This window comes from Tauraco erythrolophus, chromosome 28, assembly GCF_009769465.1.
Source record: "Tauraco erythrolophus isolate bTauEry1 chromosome 28, bTauEry1.pri, whole genome shotgun sequence".
NCBI classification, from domain to species: Eukaryota; Metazoa; Chordata; class Aves; order Musophagiformes; family Musophagidae; genus Tauraco; species Tauraco erythrolophus.
In genome coordinates, this window is record NC_141492.1 from 2464213 (window position 1) to 2492199 (window position 27987).

General features: G+C 50.9%; 1 protein-coding gene across 2 annotated transcripts; it reads left to right on the forward strand.

The window, feature by feature from the left end:
• The first annotated feature begins 794 nt into the window (after positions 1–794).
• Positions 795–27830, forward strand: MARCHF2 (membrane associated ring-CH-type finger 2). Of its 2 annotated transcripts, XM_086627555.1 has the most exons (6): positions 795–833; positions 1386–1388; positions 5830–6056; positions 10482–10677; positions 23439–23648; positions 27202–27830. In XM_086627555.1, the coding sequence occupies exons 1-6, from the start codon at positions 795–797 to the stop codon at positions 27358–27360; spliced, it is 834 nt and encodes a 277-aa protein (XP_086483681.1). In that variant the 3' UTR covers positions 27361–27830. The 2 variants fall into 2 exon arrangements, with proteins under 2 accessions (XP_086483681.1, XP_086483684.1); XM_086627558.1 differs by lacking the exons at positions 795–833; positions 1386–1388; positions 23439–23648 and having other exon boundaries at positions 5853–6056.
• Positions 27831–27987: the final 157 nt, after the last annotated feature.

The window sequence follows — 27987 nt, forward strand, 5'->3', positions numbered from 1 at the left end:
GTGAGGGGCAGTGGGGTTGAGTCCCTGGCAGTGGTAGGTCGTGTACACATATGGCTGCTTCCTAGAAGCATCTGAGCTCCTCCTGGGTGTTACATGGTTAAACTTGGAGTATCTTATGAACGTTTGAAGTCCAGCCCTAAGGGCTGAGGCAGGTAAGCCTCTGTGGACAGCAGTGGGTTTCACCCTGTCTTAGCCTGTACGTTTTGCTGTTAAAGGTGTAGGAGGAGGTTCCTGGAGTGAAGGTTTATTAGAAGGTTCATGAGCTCCCAGGACGTTGTCCTTGGATTTTTTTCCCAGCTCCCCTTGCTTTTTGGGGTGTGTTTTGTTTTGAGCCTAGGTTCAGGTCTGTCCCGTGACTGCTTCCCAGTCTGCTCCACTGGCACTGTCTGAAGAGCAAGTTATTGCTGAAGTTTTTACAGCACCTCCTTTAACTGCGACTCTCAACCGAATGCTGCAGGCGAGGCAGGACATTGAGGAGCTGCCTGGGGAGCGGGACGCTTTCCTGTGTGTTACCTACCAAATTTTAAAGTGCTTTAAAAGCTGTGGTGTGGCATCAGATCTCATTTTGAGTGTTGGGGTGTATGTTGTAAAATGCTGTGTCGCTTTTCTCACTAAACAGGTCCCATTGCACCCCAACTCATAGGGCCATTGCGTTCAGATGACGTCTGAGCACGACTTCAAGGTTTCTTCCCAAGTCCTGGGTGATGTGAGAGTTGTGGTGAGGTCTTGTAGCAGAATTCCCTCCTCTGTGCCCAAGGGCACATCTTGTGAAGCTTCAGAGCTGTCTTCAGCTGATGGATCAAGCATGGGCAGATCTGCTGCTGGCTTTTCAGGTGCCTTTAGGGTGTTACGCAGCAGACCTGCAGGTTAACTTGTCGGAGTCAGTTGACAAACAAAATCCTGTACTTTTTTTAAAGAACAAAATAGCGCTGTGGTCTTCAACCTTCAGCAGAGAGAATCTTTAAACCAACAAAACTGAGAAACAAACCCCTGCAGCAGTTTGGAACCAAATCTTGGGTCTTTTTTTGTTGTTTTGATGTTTTTTTCTTTAGATTAAACCACTTATGCAACCTTTTAACAGTAGCAGGGAGCACATCAGACCACTCATCGCATCCTGCCCACGCATATCTTTGGTGGCAGTGTTTCAGGGTGTGTAATCACTGTGGGTACAAAAGTCTGGAGGCCAGAGCTTGCCCTCCATGATGTACAGGAGGTGGGGTACCCTGCCAGTCTCCTGGAGGACAGGGACAACAGGTATACTGGTTAGGCACCACAGCCACCTGCAGTAGGCAGAGCTGGGTGCTGACAGATGTGCTGAAGGCCTGGGATTGGACTTGGGCCATGGAAAGATGGGAGTTAGCTGGATGAGACAGGGCGTGTGGGAGCAGGTGCTTAAATGTGGGGATGGAAGCAGTTCTGTGTAGCTGTCTCCCTCAAGAAGTTTGTGTTCAGATGATCTTGGAGCCCCAGGATTTGGGAAATCCAGTTTCCGTGGTTGAAAGGAAAGCACTGACATTTGGAAATGCCCTTCAGAACCTCCAGTGGTGTCTGCACATCCAAGTTAGCTAAAATGGGCTTGGAAAGCAGACTGGGTGGCCTTGCTCCTGGGGTTGAACGTCAGCTGTGTGAGCAGCAGTCGGAGCATTGGCGATCTGCACGCAGTGAGTGGGTTACGAGCTAAATTAAGAAAAAAAAAAAAAAAAGGTACTTATGTACAGATGGGTGGGTTATGTCGGCTACACAACTTGGTTATCTCCTGGCAGCACCGTAGCGAGGTGCCAGGTCTTGGTTGCGGTAATCAGGGAAATGGGTTGCTCAGTGAGAGGAACAGACTCAGCGCTGGCAGCCTTGCCAGGAGGTTTTGTTTTTCTTTTTCTTGGAGGAGATGTTCCAGGGAAGCTAATCTGTGGGTTGTTTTTTTTTTTCCCCTCTTGGTGGAGATGTTCCAGGGAAGCTGGTGCATATGAGCTGCACCCAAAGAAGGTGGAGCTGGTTCTAGTTCCAGTTTGCTCTGGATCTTATCAAAGCCTCAGAATTGCTCCAAGGGTTTACACCAGTTGAGATATTCATCACGCAGACAGGCCACGAGCAGCCCGGAGGAGCCATGACCTGCACCTAACAATTCCTCTGTGCTGTGATCGTTTGGCCGTAGCCTTTCCTGTTGTCTTTCTCATCTTGACTGTGGCTTTTCTCTTTGTGGCTTTGATCCAGGCGTTCACCTGGCCTGCTGTGGTTTCCCTTTCTGGGAGAAATACCTGTCTTATCAGGCTGCAAAGTCTAAATATGCAGAACAGAGCTGGGGGACCCTTTAGCTCCTTGTCTTCTGCTTGTTCCTGCTGGGCATGTCTTCTGGGTGGAGAACAGTGGTCTCTGCAGGCTTGAGCTGTTCAGTCATCTGAAGGAGCTGTGAAACCCCCTCACCATTCGGATGATACAAACTGGATCACGTGTCTCGTCGCAATGCCTGAAGGCTGACAAGAGGGATGTTTTGCTGGCATGTTTTGCATGAGCTGTGTAGGTCGGATCCTGCACCAGAACCATGATCTCTGCCTCGGAGCAGCAAAGAAGCACGAGCTGCTCTTTGAGGAACCGACTCATCTCGCTGCGTGTGTTTGAGTTTTGGAGTCCTAGTGCTCCTCTGAGCCAACTTTCCACAAACAGGGTTTGTTTTCTCTTCAATTTGAGTAATCTCTGCGAACTCGGCCCTTTGTATCCTGGGTCTGCTCAGAAGCTGAGGATACAAAATGTTGCTGAGAAGAAACTTCTGATTTATTTGATCATGTCTAACCGTAGCAGCAGAGGGGATAGTGATAATAAACCTAATGTCTCAGAGACCTTTTTTTTAAATGAGAACAAGAAATGTATCCCCAGGAAATAGGCTCAGAAATCACAGCTGCCCAGAAAAAAAACAGTGTGTGGTTCAAACCAGCTGTTTGGGTCTTCATTCCAACTCCAAGTTTTTGGAGTTTCTGCTGTAACATTGGGTTTGGGTTCGATGAGCTGTTGACAGTTGGGAGAGAAGGCTGCGTGTTGATGAGCTGAGCCTTTGGGAGCCAGGAAAGGGACTGGCTTGGCTGTACGCTGTGGTTCATGTTCAGCTGGGTATGGAATTGGAACTGGAGTGCGCTGCAGATGTTATCTTTGGATCTCAGTTACTTCCTCACTAGCTGGATCCATGAAAATCTTGCTGCTTTTCCTTTGTGTTTGCTGAATGGCATGAGTCAGATATTAAAGCAGTGACTTCAGGTTCCACCCTGGGATGGACCCCGACAAGGAAACGCCAAATAACTCGTCATGGAAGACGGCGCGTTTCCCAACGGATGGCAGGATGGCGATTCCCTTTCGGCCCCGAACAGGGCTGCCAGGGCGAGGACGCGGTGCTGCCGGTGTCTGTCAGATGTGGAGCACAAAGAGCCTCAGTATAAATGCTCCCAGGACGCAGGGAGCGAGGGCAGTGTTATTCCAAGACACAAAATGGACCTTTTTCTTCTGGACTTAAAAATAAACAACGTTTTGGCTGAACAAATGGAACCGACCTTTTTATCAAAAGCATGTATCTTCTCATGCCTGCTTCAGTAAGAGGCTTTTAAAATTGAAGGAGCTCCTTAACTTGCAAAACAGCTGACTTAAGTCATTCCAATAGCATTTATCATCTTACTTTTTGCTCCTTAAGGTTGGAGAGCTTGTAGCTTTTTTTTTTTTTAATAGAAAAGGAGAGCAATAAGAAAAGTGGCTCTAACCCTGTGTGCTCCTTGCATAGATGGGGAGAGAGGCTGAGCCTGTTAAGTTCATTTTTAAGTTGATGGAAAAATTCCCGTTTGTTTTGGTGGGGATTGACCTGCCCGCAAGCTCAAGCCTATTCCTGCTCAGATGCAGAGGAAGGGTTACAGGTAATCAAGAGCAGCTTTGATAAAGAGATTTGAAACTTTTCCAGTAGAAATCAGGCAATATTCGGGAACTCCGGGGGATGCCGGCACAGTCGGCCTCCGGCGCTGCCGCACCGGGGAAGTGCCCCCTCCCTCTTTAACACCATCGCCGCGAACGGAGCCGCCCTGGCAGATGAAGCCCGTGGTTGTGTGAGAGTTGCTTCGTTTCCAGGCCACGAAAACACACTCGTGCTTACTGCAATCCGTGTTTCCAGGGTTTCGGCCATCACGTTCTTGTACTGGCTTTTTGTTTTCCTCTGCAGCCTAGCCAAGCCTCCAAGCAGGAACAAGCCCTTATTTTCTTTAGCTATTTTAGTTTGATGGAGGCTTAGCTGAACCTGACGAAACTGCAGTTTCATGGGAATGTTTTGACTCCTGTTGTGCGCAGAGATCTCGAAACAGAAAAACATTTCCTTGGATGGGATGGCAAAGGTTTGTTTGCCTGCTTCTACCTCCTCAAGGCAGAGACTGAAGATTTCCCCCCACGCCCCCTAAATTAAACCAACCTAATTCTTTTCATATTTTTTCTTTGGTGAGTTTTGGGGTTATTTTTGTTTGGTTCCCCCCCCTCCTCGACCTTTTATCCGTTGCGTTGCTTTCATTTGAACTTCTTTTATGGGTTTGTTTCTCTCTTGAAATCCAGCCACCAGGATGAGACACCATTCCAGCTATGATCCCAGCAGTACTGGTGCACAGGGATTACTGTGTGTGCCTTACATAAGGCAGTCCTGTTTACAGACACAAGGATTTTGGTCTTGACCAGCAGTACGATGTCGTTGGCTCGTGTTCAGCTTGTGACTAATTGCAACCCCAGCTCTTTATTTCTGCACAGCTGCCTCTTAGGGAGCAGGCTGAAGGAGAGTGGAGAAAACGGGATTTTTCTGAATCTGCAAAGTATGCCTGTCTTTGGGATGGAGATAACCCCTGCCAGGGGTTAATGTGGCTGTCGCTGGCAGCTCGGAGGAGCTGCTGCCTTCCCTCAAAGGCTGAGAGCTCTCCCATTTGCACGTGGCTCATCTCAGCCAGCTCCTGGTCTGTTGTGTTGGGCTTTTTCTCTGCATCTTCTCCTTGGTTCTTGCGTTTGCTGCCCGTTCCTCGTGCTCTCTTTGCTGGGTAAATCACGGAGGTGCTGAAAACGTGAGGGTGTGCTTTGCTGTTTGCACGTGGCTGTTACAAAAAGTCACCGTTGGGCTGAGCCGTTGAAAGAGAAAGAAGGAAAACCGCCCCACTGCCCTCTCCGTGGAGCTCTGGGAGATTTTCAGTGCTGTTGGGTGGTTAATACCCAAGAGTTCACTGTTGGGATGTACCACATGGGATGTGGAAATGGAAGCGTGTGCATTTCTGTAAAGAAAGAAACAATTTAGAAAATCAAAGATGGAGTGAAGGGGGAGAGACTTTGGAGTTTGGACAGGCTTTAAAGGGTTCAGAAAGCGCCTGAAGGCAGCGGAGAGAAGGGCCTCCCTGAACGGTGCCGTGCAGAGTGCCGTAAGTGCCATGTTCAGGTGACACTTGGTGACTTTTACGGAGGGTGCGAGCATGAGTTTTCAGGACAGCTCTAGCCAGAACGCTGCGGGCCTGTGGGGCTTCTGGTTGCCATCCTCATTTCTGCGTCGACACGTTGGGTTCGAAAGGCTTCATCAGGTCAAAGGGTGTGTACCAGGAATTCTCCCTGGGAAAGGCAGATTTGCAATTCCGACGCTAAATTATGTAAGTAGGACACTTGGAGCCTTAGTTTTATGGCAAGGCGGCCTCACAAAGCCTATGAAAGGGGACAGAAGAGTCGCAGGACCCGTGGTTGTTGGGGCCCTGGGGTGATGCCAGCCCCCGCGGGTGGCGAGGGGGGCCTGCAGCCTGGCCAGGTGGTCCGGGCTCCCGGGCTCTCACCACGGTGCCATTCCCACAGGTCTCCGTGCCGCCGGTGCTGGTCCCCGGGGCAGAGGGGTTTGGAGCTGCCATGACGACGGGTGACTGCTGCCACCTCCCCGGCTCCCTGTGCGACTGCCCGGGAAGCGCCGCGCTCTCCAAATCGGTGGAGGACTCGGACATCGGCCGCCCGCAGTACGTCACGCAGGTCACCGCCAAGGACGGGCGGCTCCTCTCGACGGTGATCAAGGCGCTGGGCGCCCAGAGGTGAGGCTGCTTTGGGGAAGGGGCTTGCCACGACTGCATCTGGGCAGTTTTTCCCCTTTCTTTTTGCGGCTCTAGGGGTGGGGGTAGACAACAAAGTCTTGTTTGTGAAGGAGTTCACCAGGGCTCTGATATTGAGCGTGAATCCTCGTTAGCCAGATGCTTCCCAGGCCTGTGCTCTCAGAGGGAGCTCAAGCCAGTCACGTGTGCTGGTGGTCTGGGACTCGTGTGTTCATCCAAATCCCCCGGGCATGTGGCCTCTCCGGTGTGGGATGGCACAGGCGGCTTCTTGCCGTGTGTCTCGGCCGAGTCCTTGCTGAGCAGCAGTGCAGGTGGGACGCCGTGCTGGCAAGGGCAACGTGCTGCTCATGGAGACCTGGTGTAGTGGAGAGTTTCCCTGCCCGTGGCAGGGGAGTTGGAACTAGATGATCTTTGAGGTCCCTTCCAACCCTAACCGTTCTATGATTCTGTGATTTAAAGGCTGAAAATGGAGCACAGCCTCTGCTCCAAGATGGTTGTGGAGTGAAGACGTGGTGTCCATTTGCAGCCCCAGGAGAGGAGTGTGTTTGTGTTGCAGGAGCTGCAGTGTCCAGTTATTGCTAGAGGGGACGTGTGGCAGCTTCGCTTGCCCAGACTCTTCCTGATGTGACTTCTCATCGTGTGTTTTGAGCAGCTTCCAGAGCAGAGGACACTTGGCAGCATTGTTCTGTTCAGCTAGTGAGACTGGTCTCGTTTTGTGTTTAAATCCTGTCTGAACAGCTGTTATTTTTTTTCAATGAATTTGGCCAAACGTTGATGAGGTGTGAAAGCGGTGACTGCAAACATGGGGGAGGAAAGCAGGAAAGCTAGATGAGAACTGAAGTAAATGTAATTGCTGTATCTAGTAAACCTGGAGCAGGTCAATAAAAGTGGGAGGGGAACTGAGCTTGCTCTCTGACAACAGATAGACTGGGTGAGAAGTTGTGCAGCCCCTTAAAACTTGTGGAGGTATAAAAATTGGGTGGGGAAGCTGCCTGGGATTACAAATTCAAAAAAAACCCAACAGGATTCCTCATGTGACTGTCTTCATGGGACACCAGTTTGTTCGTTTTGGTGGTGGTGGGTTCAGTCTCTTCCTTGTCACTCAGCAAAGTGAAGCCAGGAGCAGGGTGACTGTACTGGAAGGCTGAATTAGTGACATGGTCTCTACAGCCTGCTGGAAAACTCTGTTGGAGGGGGTATCGTGTGGGAGTGTGACCAGGCCCCCTCCTGCTCTCCATAGGAAGGAAGGAAAATGGAGTCTGATAAGAATTTTTTTTTTTTCCACACACTGTCAGCAAATTTTTTCCTTCTGGATTGTTTATTGGTAGCCAAGGTTATATTAACGCGCTGGAAATATGAAACTTCTCAAACAGGAAGAGAACAGATGAAATATCTTACAGATGCTTTTCTTAGGAAATAACAGATGCATGAGAGTGCTGGAGGCTTCGGGATTTTTTGATCTGTCCCTGTCACTAAGGCTGTGTGAGCAGACTGTAATTTTGTTGTTCTAATGAGCTTTATGGCAATAAAGGTTACAGAATTGTCAAATAAGTCAGATTAGAAGGGAATTCTGGAAGACATCTGGTCCTGCCTTCTTTCAGAACAAGGCCGACTTCCAAGTTGGATCAGACTGCTCACAGCCTTGTGCGATGCAGTTTTCGGTATCTCTGAGGATGGAGTTTCTGCCACCTCTCCAGGCTCCTGTTGCAGGGATTGTCCCAGCTGAAGAGGTCCTCTAAAGGCATGTGAAAATAAGGAGAGAGCAAGGGTCAGTGGTTCACTGTCGCTGTTTGGCAGAGAACAGGGAATGGTGCAGTGGGTGTACGTTGCTTTTCAGCCCTAAATGTGATTAAAAAGCCCAACTGGGATGAAACGTGCTAAACATTGAGTTGAGAGTGGTAGAGATCCCTTATGGTGCACCAGGAGAGGAGTCATGCTTCTCCTCAGTGAGCTGTCATGCACTTCCTTACTGGCTCTTCTCTTCATGTCCCACCAGTGTTTTTCCCCAGTACGCTCCTTTTCCTTGCGCTATGTTTCCGTGTCTTGCTCCTGCTTTCTGTTTTGTTTGGTTGTGCGAATTAATGGAAGTAGCACCACTGCTTTTGAAGATTGCATCTTGCTTGTTCTGCCTGTTGTGTTGCAATCCCACAAACAACTTCTGCAGTCAGGTTTTTTGTTTTTTTTTTTTTATAAAGTCGGAATAGCAGTGGAGTATGAACTGTGAGATGGGATCAGCGTGGCTTTGGTACTCTCAGCGATATGTGGAAGAAGGCAATGGCTGATACATCTCACCAGGATTTCAAGAGGGCATGGAACTAGAGGATTTTTAAGGTCCCTTCCAACCCAAACCGTTCTATGATTCTATGCAATAGGATCTTGGAAATAAACATGTGCCTTTCTCACCCTCCCTGCCACCCCCAAATCTCTGCAACTATGGATGTAAGAGATGGTGATTGTGTGAAGGACATGGCTGGTTGGAAGGTGAGAAAGGAGTGAGACACTAGTGAGTGACTCGTTTTTGTAGTCCAGGGAGGAAAGTCCAGCACTGGCCTCTGCTGTCCAGCATTTTATTCCTAAATGATCTCAACAAACGGTGAACACTGAAGAGATGTACTGGATTGCTGAGAATAGCAAACTTTGGTACCTGTGGCCTTTTGAGGTTTCCCAGGGAGCCCGGGACATCCGTGTGATGGGGCTGGCAGAAGTGGCACAGGGCTTCTAGGAAACCTGTGCCTTTGGATGCTGACTGGGATGCCCATGGACCTAAAATGGCACTAAATGCCTGAGCTTAGGGAACCAAATGTTATTGGCAATGACTGCAGGCTAAAGTAATGGTTGCAGTTCAGTGCGCAGCGATGCAGATGAAGAACAATAGTCCAGGATTTACATATGTGTTTGTGGGTTTGGAGGAAGGAGATCTTGGGCGTGTGGCAGTTAAGTGCAGCAGTGACCAAAAAGCAAATAAAATAGTAAGATTTAGGAAAGCAATGAAGAACAGACCACAGTCACTGTAAAAACCCTGGTGTGCCCACATCTTGAAGACTGTAGCTCTGGTCCCTGCAGCTCTAAAAGGATGTTTTGGAAATGCAAGAGGTAGAGGGAAGGGTAGTGAAGGTGATCAGAAAAGTGGATGTGTTTGTCCAAGGCATGACTGAATAGGTCAGGGCTCTTCTGCTTGTGAAAGAGGTGACTGAGCAGGCTGTGCTGGAGCTTTGTAAACCTGGGGGGTGTGGAAAACTTTGTCTTTTACAGGACAAGAATTAGGGAGGACACTGGATGCCCTGAGTTTTACATAGGCACAAAAACAATGACTTCAGTCTGTGATGGAAATTTGTCATATGAATATCATCCGATACACCTGAGCTGCCAGTCGCTGCATGCTGCAGCAGCAGCACTAACAGTCCGCAGTCAGTGGTGCCAGTTAGAGGCATGAGGGAACATCTTGGGAACAACTGGGTGGATCGAGTGCGATCAGCAGGGCAAGGCCTCCTGTGGGGAAGGTTGCAAGTGTCTCTGAAGGTGTTTAATACTTCCCATGGTGAGCATCTCTGGTTCTGTGAGGCCGCAAGAGAGCAGATCTCGAGTATGATTGAAGAGATTTGATCCTGTAGTTGAACCTTCTAGCCAAGGAGGGGTGAGAAGTGGTTGTCGAAGCACCAAGGCATTTCTGCCGCCAGTTAAAGACCTGAATGCCACAGAATGGTTCTCTGCGTGGCAGCGTGCAGGTAGGATGCTGCGCTGTGATGGGAAGAGGGTTTGTATGCCAAGGACTTGGTCTGGATGACTGTTTGCCATGAAATATGTTGTGTCCTTGGAGAGCTGAGCTTCTAGGGTCGATGTAGTTGTGTCTATTGCTGTTCCTTATGCAGTTACTGCTAAACCCAGGATGCAGAGCAGGGATGGAGTGGGTAGACAATCTGATAAATGAGATTTTGAGTGGCTCCAGGTAGCTGGGGGCATGCTGGAACTAGCATGGATCATCCAGCTTCACTGTGGGATTCTGGATTTGCCTCAGTGTTTCAGGGCTGGTTTCGGGTGCGGTGACAGCATCTCCACCTGCTGTGAGCTGGAGACCGTGCGACTCGTGTGCTGCGGTCCCTTCTACGGCAGCTGAGCTGGCCAGGCTGGCCTGCCAGCTTCTCTTGGGTGTTGTGGTGCTCATCAACGTGGCTCCCAGATTTTACTGGCCTAAGATGTCCCAGGCACCTCCACGCTCCCCTGAGACTGGGTTCTCACTGCAGCAGGCTGCTTTGGAAAGTCGCAGCACTCTTGGCACGCTCTGCCACATGCTGCCTGCTGTACGTGTGCCCTTCTGAGGCTTGGTGGGATCAGACCCCGTTCTCCGATGTGGCTGTATCGTTCTGCCTGCTCTGACCATGATTTCGTTCTGTTTGTTTGCCTCTTTAGCGATGGTCCCATCTGTCGAATCTGTCATGAAGGTGGAAATGGGGAGGGACTGCTTTCCCCGTGTGACTGCACAGGAACACTGGGCACCGTGCACAAGAGCTGCCTGGAAAAATGGTTATCCTCCTCCAACACAAGTTACTGTGAGCTCTGCCACACAGAATTTGTTGTAGAGAGAAGACCAAGACCTTTGACAGAGGTACCGCTTTCTTCCTGCTTCACTTTTATTTCCTTACCGTTTGAGAGAAAGTGACTGTTTTGCCCTCCTGCCCCTGTGGTTCTTGCTGTCTCCTTCTCCTCGCAGTGTCGTAGCGCTCACAAAGAACGATTTGTTTCGAGAGATCAAGTCTCTTATCAGACCAAGGGATGTCGTTGCAAAAATGCAGTAGCGATGTTTGGGGCACCTCTTACCTGTGAACCCCTCACATGCTCCCTGCCAGGCTGTAGGACCACGGAAAACGTTGCTCTTGTAGATATGCTTGAATGCCTGAGCATCGAAATGCAGAGGTCACCACGCGACCGACTGAAATACGAAGCTCTCAGAAAGTCTTTTTCCTGTTGGTTTTAATCTTATCTTGCAGTGTTGCATTAGTGCAGCTCTCTTGCGTGTGACTTCCTTGTCATATTCTGCTCTGAAAGGTGACATGTGGTGATTGCTGATCCCGTTCATAAAAGACTCGTCCTCCTTGGACTAATATTGGTGTGTGCTTCAAAGCCTTTGGGTCTTGCTCCTTCCTGCTGAGCTGCGGTGCTCTGCCGCTGCCCTGTGCTCCCTCAGTCGAAGGAGAAAGTGGGACATGGCTCAGCCCATCCTTAAGTTCCTCTTTGCATTGACCATAGTGGGACCAGGTTCTTGATGGGTCCATCAGCCTCCTGGAGTTGGAAGGTACAATCCAGGCTCTGGTTGGTGGGTTGGTTTGGTTTGGTTTTGGTTTGTTTTATCATAAGGTTCTCTTCCCCTCTTTAGGTGGTCTGCTGGGCTCATGTTTCAGACTTCTTTTGGCCCCCAAAGTTTAGAGCAGCTGCCTGTGATGAAGCCCTTTACATGTGGGGAACAAGGGCAGCTTGGACCAGGCCATCTTCTGACCTCTGAGTTCCCAAAGAGGGATAAGTGAATCAGTGAGTTACAGTACAAAAGGCTGTAATGGTTTGTTTTAGAAGACAGTTTAATCTATCTAAATACGTGAGAGTTGTGTTGGCGGGTGTGCAAGTGATGTTAATATGGCTACTGTTGCTGACGGTGCTCCAGGACCACGTAGGAAGGTGTTGCTGGCACACCAGTGGTCCAGCCTGGAAGATCAAAGCAAGGTCCTGCAGCCCTTGGTGCCTGCACCCCGTTCAGATCCCGTTCACTGCCCGTGATACTGCAGGCAGGCTCTGCCCTGTGTCAGCCTGCTGCTAGGTTGGGCTTGGGTGTTTGTCCAACACAACGTGCAACTGCAGAGATGCATCAGTCTGCAGGTGGGGATTCACAGTTAACAATTTTCAGAGCACCCCAGTCCTGCAGCCATCAGCAATGGGAGAAATGGGAAAGCGTCACCTGGATCCGCCACTGCAAATACTCCCCTTGTTTGCGTGCGCCCCGTCCCCGCAGGGTTTTCCATCATATGCCTCGCTGGCTGGGTTTGGACTGTGGCACGTAGCTGATTTTTGTTTCAGAAGTTACTTTTCCTGTTGACAGCGTGTCACACCACTGCAAAGCAGTGCTGCTGCTGCCACGCTGTCGTCAGCAAGAGCAGATGTGAGCGGATTCTTAACAGCCTCCTGTTACCTGCTGGCTGTCGGAAGTTTGTCGGTGCCTGCCACCAGAAGTGTACGTGTGGGGAGGTGAGGGTTAATTCTGGTTTGTTACTGTGCCTGCTCTTGTCTGCTCTCTCCTTCCCCTTACTCCATCACTTAGATTAAAACCGAGTCACAACTGGAATTCTAAGTTGTTTTTCCTATCACTGTTTCCATTCCCATCAATCCTAGAGGTTATTTCCTTTCCCTTCCCACTTCCCTCTGGAAGCGATACCTGCCCCCTCCTCCTTCCTGCAGTCCCCAGCTCTCCTTCCCACACTCCCATCTCCTCTGGGTGCCCAGTGAGCCTTGGAGCAAAAAAGAGCCTCCCAACTGGCAAAGCATTCAAGCTTTGGTTTGCAAAACTGATATTTAGTTTTAATGATTGTATAATTTATGCCTGACTGCCATTGACAGCCCCAGACAGGAGGAGAGAAGGAGAAGGCTTTAGACTACAGTGCTAAACCAAACCATGTATTTAGCAAAGCAGTTTTTAAGGAGTGTTATACTGGGGGTTAGTGCTGTCTGAGTCTCACTGCTTTCCTCCCAGCTGCTAAAACATAGAAAATGGCTGTTTGACCAAAAACTCTCAAATGTTGTTTCAGAGGCATCAAGCTACTGCTTTAAAACATATGGGAAGGGCCTTGAGCATACGCTGTGGGCCAGCCCAGTAACAGTGAGCTTGCTCGGGCTTATGTGGGCCAAAATTCTGAGCGCAGGTTTCAGATGTTTTAGCTTAAGAGCTAGTAAAGCATTCCTGCCCAGAAACAGACATGGGGAAGTGTGTTTAGCCGTAGTTTGCAAATGCTGTAGCACCTCGTAACAAGTGCAGGCTTAGAAAACTGCGTACTTGAATAAAAGTTCAAACACCAGTGTACACTGGAGGAGTTTCTCCTCTGACACTGGTGTCTGTGCCTCCAGCAGGCAAGAGGAGCTTGCTGGGACAGTGCAACAGGAAAGTTGTGGGTCTTCCGCGTGCTGTACTGCGAGGTGGATGAGTGAGCAGCCCGGGACAATCAAATTTTAATTCCTGTTGAAATCAGTGAAGAGCCCCTCTGAACTGGCACCAGTAAAGGTATGGTGACCAACGAGCAATGTGCGAGCACCAAGAGGCGATGGGTGGGCAGCGTTTGAGCCCGAAACGCAGGAGGAGTGCGCAGGAGGAATGCCGCTGCGTTTGCAGAGGAACAGACCCCTCACGCCGTTTGGGATGTGAATTGTTTGTTACTCCTTGTGTTTGGGGACTGTCCGTGAGCGCAGCGGAGGGGATGACCTGCCCTGTTCCCATGTCTCCTGTAGCTGCTGGGGGAACAGCTCGCATCAGGCGCCCTTGGTGCCTGGTGAGTTTGAAGCCTGGTAAGCACTCGATGAAGAGTCACCAGTTAGCCAACGAGCGATCCGTGCCGTAGGGCAGACTCTAACGTGCAGCTCGCCATCACCTAGAGCAATTCCCTTGCCTGCAGCTCGTTGGCAGCAAGCTTTCTCCTCGACTCGAGGAGCAGCCTGGTTTAATAAATCCTGCAGCAGCAGCCTGCTCGTGCTCCCTCCCAGATGGAGCGCTGCGGGGCCGGGACTAGCTGCACCGAGCCATGCGTGTGCTGGGGCCGAGGCACGCGGATGTGCCGGGTCTCCGTGCGACGTGGTCCAGGTGATGGGCACGTGCCCTGCGTACCTGGCATGTCGCGAGCGGAGGGCTCCTGCTGGAGCGAAATGGCTCAGCTGGCTGGAAGGACCACCTGGGTTTGTTGTACCCTTTCCACCGCGCTGCAAAACGCTCTGATCCCTGCCTGGAGTCTGGGGAAAATGTCCTGGAGTTCAGTTTCTCGTTTTTTCTTGTTTGCTCTGAGCTTCTGCACTGCAGAAGTCTGTGCTCATCAGGAGTAGTGACAATGAACGTGCCAGGACATTGGCTTGGGCTTTTTGTTCGCTTAGCAGCCACCTTATGGAACTCGGCCGCCTTCAGGAGCACGTTTGCTGTTGGCAGAGGCTCTGCCCTTAGTGCAGCGCCCTTCTGAAAGAGCTGATAACCCCTTTGCCAGCTCGCTGGCACTTTGTTAGTGCCCTCCATCTGCAGCCTGGTGTGTTCTCATCCCCGCACATGACTGGGCTGAAAGTCTTCACCGAATACTTTTGGGAAGTGTCATCCCCAAGTTGTTCATCTGTTTCTGAGAAGAGGGCCAGGGAAAGAGGCTGCTTAGTCATTTAAAAATGACATCATTCCCTCAGCCTTCTTATCTGAGAAATTCTCCGCTCCTTTGTTGCGAGGAGGGGCGGGGGGAGCGTTTTGAAACTTTCAGGGAAGTGATACTGGGGTGTGAGCATGCTGTTGAGTAGCTCTGATAAAAATCTGCTGTTCACCCAGTAAAACTGGGGAGTCGAAATAGAAATCAGTGAGCCGAGGAGGATAAATGGGATGGAGACTGGGAGTGATGCAGGAGCATGCTTTATAGAATCATGGAATGGTTTGGGTTGGAAGGGACCTCAAGGATCATCTAGTTCCAGTCCCCCTGCCACAGGCAGGGACACCTTCCACTGCACCAGGTTGCCCAAAGCCTCATCCAACCTGGCCTGGAACACTGCCAGGGATGGGGCATCTACAACTTCTCTGGGCAACCTGTTCCAGTGCCTCACCACCCTCAGAGGGAAGAATTTTTTTCCTGCATCTGATCTAAATCTACAAATTATGGCAGTGGTGTTGATGAAAGGGTCTGTCCCAGGTGTGAAAGGCTGTCCAGGCATCCCAGCTCTCTTCTGCTGTCCCGTGGCCACTGTGAAGCCCACAAGAGAATTAGGTGACGTGCTACCTGCTTCAGAAGGAGAGAGGCTGAGAGCTGCCCATAGACTGGAGGAGGTGTTTTGGCAAGCGCTGCGGGCAAGCTGTGTGGTCAAGTTGAAACGCTTCTGCGGAAGCTGCAGAAAGTTCTTGGAAGTCCAGAAATGCCACAACCAAAATTACCGTAGTTTTTACTTCAGTCCTCTTGTATATCTGCATCAGTGTGGTCTCCGTGGTCACAGACTGCGTTTTCCAGGATCAGCGTGTGGGTGGAAGATGCCCACCAGCTAACTTTGTTTATCCTGCTGTGCTGTGTATCCCTGCTCACGAGACAAAATTCCCCGTGGGCTTCTCTGGGGTACTCAATTGTTGTGGTATCCAAGCACTTCACAAACAGTAACTTAATTTTGCAGCCTCCTTTAGGCAGGGAAGACAACAACCTTGCTCAGCATGGATTAAAGAGAATTTTTTAATAGACTCACATTTTTATTTTCTTTAAGCAACCATTTATTTATGCTGTGGTCTAGTCAACGTAAAAATAGTAACAGTGTTCGTTGCCAGTGTGCCTGATCTCTGAACCAAGAGCAGGGGACTCATCCGAGCCCGGAGCCAGCTCTGGCAGCCGTGGGCAGGCCCATGGGTGTGGGGAGGATATCTCCTGCAGTTCAGCCCAGTTCGGTTATTTTTTAACTGAGAAGCTGGTTGAAGGCTGAAAAAAATAAAACCCCAACCACAGAAGCCTTTTGTTAACTGTTAGGCTGTGAGATTGATGGGCTGAGCGCTTTTTTGAGGACCTGTTTTGAACCACTGCAGGTGGAGAGGGAGGGTTGAACTGCGGTCCCAGGTGCCTGGGGAGGGTCTGTAGCCACAGGTGCAGGATGGTCCCACACTGGTGCCTGTGCTGTGGAAGGACAGAGTGGCTTCTGCTTGGCTCTCTGAAATGGTCACCAGCACAAGAGGGTTGTGGGCTGGGGCTCTCACGCAAGGAGCATGTCCCCAGCAGAGAACGAGATGGCCAAGCCTTGGAGAGGGCTGGTTTTCCAGTACTTGACTTTCCTGCATCGATGTTAGCTTAATGTGCATCCATATGTTTACAGGGAAGTGATCTGAACCCACGAGGCTCTAGCCAGCATGGCTGGCACGGTCAAAAAGTGCAAAATACGTTTCTATGTTACCTGGAAGACTTCAGCAGTAGATGGATGAAACGTTCAAACCCTAAGTTGCATACAGCTTTCCTGGAACAGGTAGTTTCTTCTTTGTTCCAGTAACATTAAGCACAGAAAATGCACAGTTACTGCCTAGGGTTCATCTTCAGGAAACATCTGTTTCTTTGCCGTCCCAAGCGCTGTAGAAGGAGCACAGGCTTTGGAAACGAGGCATTGCTTGAGTCCAGACGGCACTTTGTCCCAGACCACGGGTGGTCACACAGTTCTCTAGGCAGTGTTGGCTTTGTTTGCCCTAACTTTTTACACCTTAAATTTCCCTCAGCCAAACCTTGTTCTTTACAGTCCTATAGTCTATGGAGAGAAGGAAATGCTTCTTGCCATCAATTAATTCCTGCTTCTTTAGAAACCTAAGTCAGGAGGGGTCAACTTGTCTGGAGCTGCCTGCCTTTTTCTGGCTCTAGGAGAACCAAGGTAAGTGCTGTTACAGGCAGCTCGGTACGAGTCTAAATGTCCTCCCTTCCAGGCAAACTCCTGTCTTTGGTCTGTGGCTTAAAGCCCTCACGAACCTATTTCATCTTAACCAAGTGCTCTCCCTGCTGAAGATGCTTTGTCCTCAGGGATTTCAGGCAGAACTCCATGGACTGAGACATTCAGTACTGGATTCGATGTGTCGTGTGTTTCTAGAAAACATTATCAAGGGTGATGCTGGGGCTTTGTGTCTGCAGCCACAAGCAAGTGCTGCCCTTTGCACAGCTCCTGGTCTTCTCCCACCGCCCAGACAGCGAGGTGGGAGCACGGGTCAGTCCGTGTTTTGTGTCCCTGCGCCCACTCCTGCCCGTTTGCCCTCTTTGCTGTCCCAGGTTACCAGCAAAAGTATTTCCTTTCCACGGCCGCCTTGTTTTGTGTGTTTTGCTGTAGCACCGACCCTCCCACTTCTCTCTTCAATTCTTGTGAAGTGTTTTATCTTTAACCTGTGGTTCATTTTGTCCCCTCTGACTGTTTCTAAACGGGTTTAAGAGAAACTCCACCTTTGCCTCCCAGGGATTCCCATTTCAAGCCATCTGCGAGTCAGCTTTGGTTTCCCACCTCCTTTGGCCCGCGCTGCCCACCGGACAGGCGCTGGCACGATCCTGGTGTTGGGCAATTGGTGCTGCTGCAGGTCCGTGCTGAGCAGCCGAGGTCTGTGCATGGAAGCAGCTTGAGAAGGCATCAGAGCAGCAGCTGTTTGATCCCAGGAAAACGTCAGTCCCTGTTAAAGAGGAAGGATGTGGTTTTTGTCCACACATCGTGTAAATCATGGGGAGAGGAGCCGGGGGGTTAGAGGACTCAGCTCTGAGAGCGGGCATGAATTCCTGGTGCTGAGGCCAAGGCTCTGGCTTTGCTAAGATTACCAGGATGTCGAAAGCCACTGTATCCTGGTGGTAAAAGCTAATAAGTGTTGTGCATGACTTGCTCATAATGCTTCTCCAAGCATTTAATACCTTTGCTAAAGCCAAACTCATTTGAGACAGCTCACTAATTCCAAGAAAGATTTTGCTGGTGAATCCGTCGCCACTGGAGCAGTTCATCGCATCCTGCGTTGCCATGTTTCTGCCCTTGCAAGCAGGTCTCATGATGGGGGCCCAAGAAAATTCCGCTTCCATGTCGTCAGTGCTGGTGCTTTCCTGCAATATGTGTGTTATTTGTGCTTTATTTAAAAATGGCAGTTTTGATACTGCCTGCATGTCCCTGTGCCTCTGCAAAACAGCTCCTTCCAAGGGTTTATGCAGTACAGGATACTGCCGGTTTTTTGCTGCTACTGTTTTTCTGTGTGTTTTATTATGCAATTTTGTTTAAAAGATGCTTATTTTTCAATGACTGCTAATATTTTTGGTTCACTTAAGCTGGATATTTTATGTAGGTCAGTGGATTTTATTTTATTTTTTTGTCTCATAAGGAAGGCACGACTTCCAGCCACAACTGTCGCTTGCAACGAAGCGGGTTGGGAATCCTCAGAGGTGTTTGCTTGGCTCTTTGGGTCATGCTGGAGTATGGGACGCTTCTCGTGGGTCTGCCACGTGGAATCTTTCAGTTCCTTTTTTCTAGTCTCCTGTACCTCCGTAGCTGTGGGAGGTGGTGCTGGAATGTCTCCAGTACAAGCAAAGTGAGGCTTGTGGGGAGCAACGTGTTATTCTTATTACTCCTGCTTATCTTGTTAGGAAAATAAATTTTGCTTCTGGGCGCAGCACCCAGTGCAGTGATCGCTGTCCCCCCCTCCAGTTCAGAGAACTGAGATGTGACATAAGCTCTCCCCCACCCTTCCTCCAGCCTTATCTTCCTCGCAGACTTTTTTCTTCGCTGTGCTTGAACTCTTCTGCTGAACTCACTGCACCGTTCTTTGGCTCATCTGTGCTCCTCTGCCCTGCCCCCAGCTTGTCTCCTTCCTCAGTGCAAGCCTGTGTAGTGAAAACCAAATCACTCTTGGCTCCAGCTGAGTCCCATTCCTCTCCTTTTCCTTTCTCTCTTTGCTTGCTTTGCTGTCTGGAGATGCTCTTCTTGGATCTCACCCTAGATCCTCTTGGTATTTCTTTGTACAGTCTCTGGCACTGCTCTGCGCACCTGGAATGGCCTCTTTGGGGCCGAAATTGGAAATGCTTCATCCTTGCACACTTACCATTGCTAGTCTCTTCCTTACATGTCCGTCTTCAGTGCTTTGTCCAGCCCTGTCTGTGCCCTGAGGATCTAGAGGACCTGCTGCCAGTGGGGTTTCTTTGGGGTGCAGCTGCTGGTGGTGCCATGATCTCATATTTGTGTATGTCGTGGCATTTCCTGTGGCGACATCAACCACAGAAGCACCTGCTGCTGTGTAGGAAAGTGTCCTGGTGTCCTGCAGCACTGCTTGGGTTGATTCCTCTCCTGTCCACCATTTCCAGTGCTCCTGCAGCTCTTGCTCTCCTTGTGTCAGCCCCATGCCCTGTGCTTCCCAAGACTGGAGCCAGGCTGAGTGCATCGGAAAGGCTCTCATGCCCGTACAAGCAGAGACTCAGCTCGTTGAGGTTTGTGGAACATCAATGGCAGGCAGTTGTGCAGTGGAGAAAGGAGGATGAGGAGGGGCAACTTTGCTCTGCAGCATTTAACTCCGGGCAGGGCCGGGGCTGATTGTGCTGCTGTGAATCAAGGTCATGTTTTTCTTTCTGGCTTACATAGCCAAGCACCAGGTCAGCAAGGAAAGGAGAATCAGCAGTCGCCTGAGCAGCCACAGACTAACTATTAGGTGGACATAAAGGACACGAGATGTTTTGTAACACAGCTGGCTTTACACAGCCAAATACTCCTGTTACTGCCAAAATTTGTGTCGTACCGTAGCTGCGAAGCACATGGGGAACTTTGTGGCAGGGTCAGCTGGTGAGGTTGGCAGGTCACACTAGTCCTGAACGGTGCCCACTGGAGTGGGTGGTCCAGCTGTGAGGCCAGGAGAGACCTGAGCAGGCGCTGGCCAGAGACTGCTGGTCCCACTGGTGCTCGTTCCTCACCGCGTTGGTCCCGCTTGGCGTGGGACTGCCGTCGGCTGGCACGTGGATGCTGCAGGCGATGTGTTTTATGAAACAGGGGCTGATAGCTCACAGCCATGTACGTTTTGCAACACAAGGTGAGCGAGCTGTAAAAATCAATGAGAGCTTATTCTAATGCACTCATTTATAACCCCCCCAGAAAGACTGCAAGGTGCTGAGCACTGCTGGGACAGTCCCTCATCGCTCTGTTGGTCTCAAGTGGCAGAATGTGGCCCAGCTCCGAGACATGCAGAGTAGCAGGTGCTGGGATTTACTGTCTGGGAGACTGCTCTGTTGTACTTTGAGCTCTGCTCTTGACTTCTAGAGGAGCCGATGATGTCCTGGTGCCTTTTTTTGCGTGCCCTCCTGCCCTCCATCACCTGGGGCTCACCCTGGTTTCATGGGCACTGCGATGATCAGATACGCATCACCCCGTAGCCCTGTTGTGGGTCCAAGAAATGAGCTCTCTTCCACAACCCTGCTGATCCCAGTAGAAAGAACATCTGGGAAAGCCTTAGGATTGTGCTGGAGGACAAAGAAACGTGGTTGTACCCGGAATAACTTCTTGTCGCACGAGCAGAGAGAAGCTGTTTCCAGAGAGGGCAGCAAGCAGCCGGCTCTACCTCTTTCCCTTTGGTCTCATGCATCATTGTGGCATGGAAGCAATTATTTTTGGACTTGGCCTGGAAGAAGACCAAGTTGTGCTTTTGCTTTCCTATGTTTACTTGATAGTTTTCCCTACAAAAAAGTTGTTTAATCTGACTGACCACTTTTTGGATTGTTTGCAAGGTTTATTTTAAGTCCCGTATGCATTAATGTGCTGCTGTGCCAGAAACCCTGTGCCCTTAGGGTGGCTTATTGTTTTGTTTGTGGGTTTTGGATTTTTGTTGGGTTGTTTGTTTTTTTTTTTATTGTATCAGTGCATATTGGCAAAGTAAATCAACTACTTCAAAAGGAAATTAGTTTTCTTCCTGCCTTTACATATTTGGCTCCCATCTGAGGGAGGAAGAAGGAGTTTCGGAGGTCACAAGGAATATAAATAGAATAAGATGCAGTAAAATACCTGTCTGCCTTCGGTCTCTGAGATTCCTGTTGTACGAGGGTCAAAAGTGACCCGAGACAGCCTGTTACAGGGAACGGGGTGCTCTGGGATTGCTACGAATGGGATGTTGGTCCCATCAGGGTAATTCGGCGTCACCTGAGTGCTGTGTCGCCAGGGCAGCCCTGTGCTGGTCGGAGCAGGGGAAGCCAAGCGCACGGCTGGGGGTTCAAACAACACGCTGTTTGTAGGAGCAGCTTTGCTGCGTAGATGAGTTGCCGTCCCCCCTTGCTTCCTCCGAGGGCTGCGTGTGTGGTCCTTATCTTCCCCACGCAGCTCATCACCGCTAATCTCCCCTGCGGAGCCGCACAAGGGGCGACGTGCAGGTCGGCCTCCCATCTCCCAGTTCCTCCTATCCAAGCCACAGTTGTGGTTGCTCTGAAGTTTCCTTCTGGCTGTCTGGCCATCAAGTTGTGCTCGGAATGGTTTTAAAAATGCTTCTGACTTGTCCTCTATTATTGCAGGAGCATTACTTGGTCCCCAGATCTGCCTGCGCTCTTCAGCTCCCAGCTTGCTCTCTAGCCTCACTTGTTCTTGCTCTGTTTGGGTCTCTCAGATGCTTCAGGTCACATCTCTGAAATATCTTGCTTATCAATCCTCCCAGCTAAAATTCCTGGACAGGCTTTTATCTCTTCCATTCTTGGCCAGCCCAGTGTCCCATCGCAGGTGTCTGCAGAAGACACTGCTGCTGTGGCTCTGACCACCCCGGCCACATTGCTCTTCCTTGCCTGGATTTGCCATCTCAGACGGGTCCCTCTTCCTGCTGCTTGTTCAAAAGTGGGCACCCTGCTCCAAGCCTGGCAGTAGGACCTGCCTGCCTGGCCCCAAATACCTTGGAGATATTTGCTTCCCTGTTCTGCCTGTGCCTTTTAAATCATGTTCTCCAATTTTTTTTTTTTTGAGGAAAAAATAATTCTCAATGAGACCAGCTGTCCTCATGCAGGAAAGAAGGCAGGATCCGGCACCCCAGCATACAGAACTTCCAGTAAAAGTGTGCTGTAACAACTCTGAGCATTGGTAGGAATCACAGCTGCTTGCTATTCTAAAAAAGGAAAGGAAAGGCTGAAAACAGCATAATCCCAGGAAAACTGGAACAATTGCTGTTGTCGAAGTCAAGTATCTAAAATGAACCCACACTGGAAGCAAGTTGGGACTGCTGAAGGTAGGGAACACTTAGAGATGGCCTGTTGAGGGAAACCTGCCTGCAGCAGAGCTGCATTCGTTCTGCAACCTGCTAATTTTTGAGAGCTGCAAGAGAGAAGCGCTTGCAAAGCCTCTTGGTAGCACAGAGCCAAGTGCAGTGACCTCCACTGTGATGGGTCACGTAGTGTCTGCGAGGCAAGAAAGCAGCCTGCAAATGGGAAGGAATACACGAGAATCGGCTCGGTCCTGGTCCTGGCAGCTCTCTTCGGCCTTTAACGTGGTGGCCAGGGGATGGCCACCGGCAGTGGAAAGGTCTTTGGGATTTTGCAGACATGAAGGTGGAGTTTTCCGCAGCTGTGTCTGTGTGATCATGCCTCATCCTTTCGTGGTTGCTCGAGATCCACTGAGATCTGGGAGAAGGCCGTGGGGGACCTTCCCCCCGCCAGCCAAGCTCGGTGTCTCCTCACCTGGCAGTCGTGCCGCCTTCTCTTTAGAAAGGCTCGAAGGCTTTCACTGTGAGAAAGGTGCAGATTTGGGCACAGGTTGTTCTGTAAAAGAAAATGAGTTTGTGTTACCTTCCTCTGCCAGGGCCAGCCCACCACCGTGGCCGCTGTCCTGCTTTGTGTGCTCAGGTACAAAGCTTTCTGCTGGTTACTCACTCTCTTTTTGCTGTTCTGTTTGTTGTGGTTTTTTTTTTAATTCTAGTCTTGGTTTCTTAGTTGCTGATGGGATATGCTTTTTTCCCTCTCTGTCGTCATCCCGGTGAAAATACTGGGTGCCTGCGTTCCCCGCTGACGCCCCTGGTGGGGCTCCCTGTGACCCACCTCCTGCGGCTCGCTCAGGCCCCAGGGACAGTGCCGGACCCTCGAGAGCGCTCCTGCTGCAGGCCTGTCTTGCACAGTCTCTCAGGTGGACTTGGACATTTCAGATTTGATTTAAATCAGGACCGAAACTCTAAAACGCCACCGTTCTCCAAAAGGAACCAGAGGGCTCAGTTTGGGACAGCTGCCCTTAGGGCTTGGCCTGGCCACAGGTCCCAGTGCCCCTGTTTCCTATAGCCCCTGTACCAGCTGCAGGGTCCTGGGTATGTTTCTCCTGAAGCTCAATCCATGACCTGTCAGATCTTTAGCAAGCCAGGCTTTCCTGAACTGACCTCCCTGTGTCTGCCAGCTGCTGCCTGCTCCTCGCTGCTCCAGTGAAGAGCCCAGGCAGCTCCTGTATTTACTGCTGCCTTCCTCTGCACGTATTCTTCTGTTATCTCTTCCCTTTCCCTTGTTGGTTGTTAAAAATATACTTGACACTCTCTAACTGTGTTTTTGTGAAGGTTCATGTGAGTTAAGTGTGTGCCCCAGGTACGTATAGACTGCAGAGAGCATGTGGGAGCTTCCCAGCACAGCAGCCCTGTTCTGCCGGCACGCTGTGCGCTCTGCGTGCTGCTGACTAATGCCCTTTCTCCCTTCCTTGCTGCAGTGGCTGAAGGATCCCGGTCCCCGCAATGAGAAGAGGACCCTCTTCTGTGACATGGTGTGTTTCCTGTTCATCACTCCCTTGGCTGCCATCTCCGGCTGGCTGTGTCTGCGTGGAGCCCAGGATCATTTGCAGTTCAACAGCCGACTGGAGGCCATCGGACTCATAGCACTAACTATAGCACTTTTCACAATCTACGTCCTCTGGACGCTGGTAAGTGCCCGCTGCCCAGGGCCATGTTCCTGTTCCAAGGGAGATCCAAGTACTCGCACCACATCGGTGCCACCAGCCATTTCTGACTCCCCTTGTGAGAAAACCTTGGGCTCTCCCTCTGACCGTCCATTTAATTGTCCTCAATTGGGAGCTGCTAAAGTTGTTGCTGAGAATGAGAAACCAGTTCCTGATCATCTGCTTTCCAGGCGGACGTGGCAGCCGTGTTCCCTGGGGTGGCATGTACCGGACGCAGACGTGCCCAAGCGTGGCTGGGGCTGGGTGGGAAGTCTGGTGCTGGGGGCAGGCAGTGGTCCAGCTGTTGTGCCTCTTCCTATTTTTGAGAAGAAACACAAACTTGGTACCTGGGTGGTTTAGAGGAAAACTAAAATCTGGAAAATTTTGACCCTTAAACAATCTGCCATCATGTCCCTCCATGCTCTGTGCTGCCCAGCACAGGTTGGCCGTGCCCGAAGGATGTGCAGACTGGTCGTTGGGGTGTCTGTGGCCCACAGCTAAACAAGTTCCTACGTAAGGTTTTTAAGATGTCAGTAGCACAGAGAGGTGTGTGCAGAGAACACTCTGGCCCTGGGGGGACCTCTGACTTCTCTCTCATACTGGGCTTTTGGCCCTGGCCCGCTGCTGCGGCTTTACAGCTGCGCTGTCGGGGTTGGAGGCACTGGGGATCAGCGGGGACCTGCACTTGGCACTGTCGGGGTGTTGAACTGGTCTGTGCTGGGAGAGTTTCCTGCAGGTGCCTTGCAGGAAGGTGCTTTGCATCTTTTTGGATGTGCTGAATTAGGCAGCCAGCAGCTTGGGGCAAGTCCAGAAGAACAGGACAGTGAATGTGGATTTGCTGTGTAGCACATCGGGGAGCACCCCCAGCTGAGAGCCCAGAGGAGCCGCTGGGCTGGGGAGCAGCTCCCTGCCCTGCTGCTCCCCGAGCCCTCGGGGCTCCCTTGGCCCTGTTCTCTCGGGGGGCTCCCGTTCAGTTTCCCCCTGTTTCCCATTCAGTTCTTTCGTGTTCTGTTGCTAGGTGGGTTTCTGGGTTTGGAGATTCATTTCAGGTCTTCTGTTCAAAGCCCTGTGTGTGCCCATGCCCTGTTGGTGCCTTTTTCCAGCTGCTTGCTGGGAAGCACTGTTTTGGGAGGGGAAGAAGTGCGATTCCTGGAGCAGAAACAGTGGGACCTCAAAAAGCTGCAGCTCTGTGTGCTGCAGAAACGTCACAGCCCGTTTCCCTGCCATGCCGTGCTCTGATCTCCAAGTAAGAGCTTTCCCTGGGGTTAGGACATTCCTTGCAACTCTCCCACACGGACTCAGGTGCCGCAGGAGGGTGAGTTGGTGCTGCAGCCTTTGCTCGGGGGGCAGGGGGGTACCTGCAGCGAGAGTGCCTGATCGATGCTGCAAAACTTGGAGCAATTGCAGCGCACAGGTCTCTGCTGCTGCACGTACGTGCTGCATCAGGTTTGTTTCTGTAGAAAGCCAAGCTAAAATTGGAAACCTTCAGAGGAAGTGCGTCCGTCTTCTCTGTCCCAGGACTGGTCTGGAGGAGCTGGAAATCTGGAGGAAATGGAAAAACGTGGTGTTTTTTTTAATGAAATAACGAGTCCTGACTAAAGCAGCTTTAGTTCTGGTGTGCTTCATATTTGCTTGCACAGAGAAGGTCACACGTGAAGCCCCTTTATTCACACTTACCGTATCCAGCCGCAGCTCTGCGCTGCCACGGGGCTGTGCGGGACACGGGGCCGTGGGGCGAGTGGGTGAAATGGCTGTAATGGGTGAGAGGGTTGCGAGAGAGCCCGTGGCCAAGGTTGCAGCTTCTTCCTGTGGAGCAGGAGCTTTCCTTGAGGTTTGCACCGTTAGCTCCCCACTCACATGCTGTCTCTGAAGACTGCGAGATGCAGTTGCTTGTTCGTCAGCAAACCACCTTATTCCCACCGTTGTCCCTCTACAACAGGAAAAACGGGAATGTGCACATCACTGAGCCAGGTCACCTCAGTGCCGTGGCCCAGCTCCGTTGCTCATAGCAGATGTCCGAGACCTGTCCAAAAGTCATAGGAATACTGCCTTTTCCTTGTCAGATATTCTTCCTGGTACTTCCTACTTGCCAAGCCGAATGTTTTCCCTACTTCTACAAAGTACAAAAGCTTGGTTTTGATGAGTGGCTGACTGGATTCAGTATTTAATTTTCTTGCTCACAATTTCTAGGAAAATAAGTAGGGGGAAAATACATGCTGGTTTTGTTCCTTCCTCAAGAAAGTCTAGAAAAGTTTAATTTCAAAGCTGAGGAATCAACAGGAGCTGTGAGAAAATCTGTAGTGCTGTTCATGATTGCAGAAGGACCCAGCAAGGAGGTCCAGCCCGCTGGAGAAACACAGCTCGAAGCTCCCCCTTGCAGGGCTGCTCTGAAACTGCAGGGCCAGCTCATGGCCCTGGGCCAGGCTGGTTCAGGTCCTCTCCAGCGTTTGCGTCTTCTCCTGCCTCCCTCCGGGTGGACAAGTCTCCCAGGCCAGAGCGTTGTCAGGAAAAATTAGTCCAACCAGTGTCCTATTGTTGCAGACCACGGAGAGAAGGCTTTTGTAAAGGGTGGAGAAGATCCACCAGGATCTGTGAGATGGGAGAAAGCCGGTTGGGCTGTTCAGCCTGGAGAAGAGAAGGCTCCGGGGTGATCTTATTGCAGCCTTCCAGTACCTAAAGGGGCTACAGGAAAGCTGGAGAGGGACTTTTTACAAGGGTGTGTAGTGATAGGACATGGGGCAATGGCTTTAAACTGCAAGAGGGGAGATTTGGATTCGATCTGAGGAAGAAATTGTTCCCTCTGAGGGTGGTGAGGCACTGGACCAGGTTTCCCAGAGAAGTTGTGGCTGCCCCATCCCTGGCAGTGTTCAAGGCCAGGTTGGATGGGGCTTTGAGCAACCTGGTGTAGTGGAAGGTGTCCCTGCCCATGGCAGGGGGGTAGGAACTAGATGATCTTTGAGGTCCCTTCCAACCCAAACCATTCCATGATTCTGTGGATTCAACCACTTGAGGCTGGTCCTGTTGAGAACCCCTCGTGTTGCTCAGACAAGGTGTTCGCCTCAGCCTGTGGCTATGGTGAAGAGGTGAGTTGTGGTTCCTCCCCACCGCGTCTCACTGGTCTGGTACACAAACCCAGCTGAGCAAATTCTGTCCCTCTGCCGTGGTGCTGCCCAGAGAGCCCCTTTGGCTGTGCCATGCTAAGCCTGGTGTTACCAGGAATTGATTGATTCCTCGTCAAATGCTTGGGACATAAAATCATAGAATGGTTGGGATTGGTAGGGACCTCAAAGACCATCTAGTTCCAACCCCCCTGCCATGGGCAGGGACACCTTCCACTCCACCAGGTTGCTCAAAGCCTCATCCAACCTGGCCTTGAACACTTCCAGGGTCAGTGCTGTCTCCTTTGCCCGAGGGGTGCTGATGGATTGACAAGGAACATGCAGAGGGCGGATGGGTGACTGCATCTCACCAGCCTTCTGCAGGCTCTGGCAGTTGGGACGGGGTTTGGTAACCAGACCGATGCGTTATCGCCCGCCAGGTTTCGTTCCGCTACCACTGCCAGCTGTACTCGGAGTGGCGAAGGACCAACCAGAAAGTCCGCTTGATGATCCCGGCCTTGCGGAGCCCTCACCCCGTGCCCCACTCTCTCCTCTCTGCCAAGCTCATGAAGAAGACCGCGGACGAAACCACCGTCTGAGCCGTCCCTCGGCCGCTGCGCTGCGTGGCTGCGGGGCGAGCGCAGCCCTTCGGGGCGGGCGGAAGCAAAGAGAGCCGGGTGTCCCCGCGGGCGCAGGAAACGCGGCAACGGTGGAGGCGTTAGGAAACAATCATCCCACCTGGAGGGACTTCGTGGTCAGCACGTGCTTCATACTCTGGCAAATGGACCAATAATTCGTGTCCGTCAGGTGAAACGGCCCAAAGGAGCCAGATGGCAGAACATGCCTGTCTGCCGGGACACCTTCCTGTAACTACCATACATGGAAAATATCTCCCTATATATATATATCTATATATAATATTATTTTTTACTGGCCATGCATATTGTGTCCCAGTCCTTTTGTGTTGATGTTCTAAGCTTCAGTATAGAAGCTGGCAGCCTGATCTCATTCCGAGGTTAAATCTATGCCTTTTCTCCAAATGAGCATATAAAGGACACTTTTCATCCACTGTTCTTGAAAGTCCCCTTCTCCTTTGCACTAAACTGGTTTTGATAATACTGCAGCAGCCTTTCCCATTACTCTTTGGTCTCTTCTCGTGGTGTTTCTGTCCTTTCTAGAAAGTTGTGTGTTTTTAATAATTATTATAATCCCAGAAGGAGTAAAAT

What these genes read in the sequence shown, in the direction of transcription:
- MARCHF2 (XM_086627555.1), top strand. Translation starts at nt 795, where the DNA reads ATGGATCAAGCATGGGCAGATCTGCTGCTGGCTTTTCAG. An exon ending in AAGGCGCTGGGCGCCCAGAG is followed by an intron (nt 6,057 to 10,481) that starts GTGAGGCTGCTT and finishes TTGCCTCTTTAG; the next exon opens with CGATGGTCCCATCTGTCGAA. An exon ending in TCTACGTCCTCTGGACGCTG is followed by an intron (nt 23,649 to 27,201) that starts GTAAGTGCCCGC and finishes ATCGCCCGCCAG; the next exon opens with GTTTCGTTCCGCTACCACTG.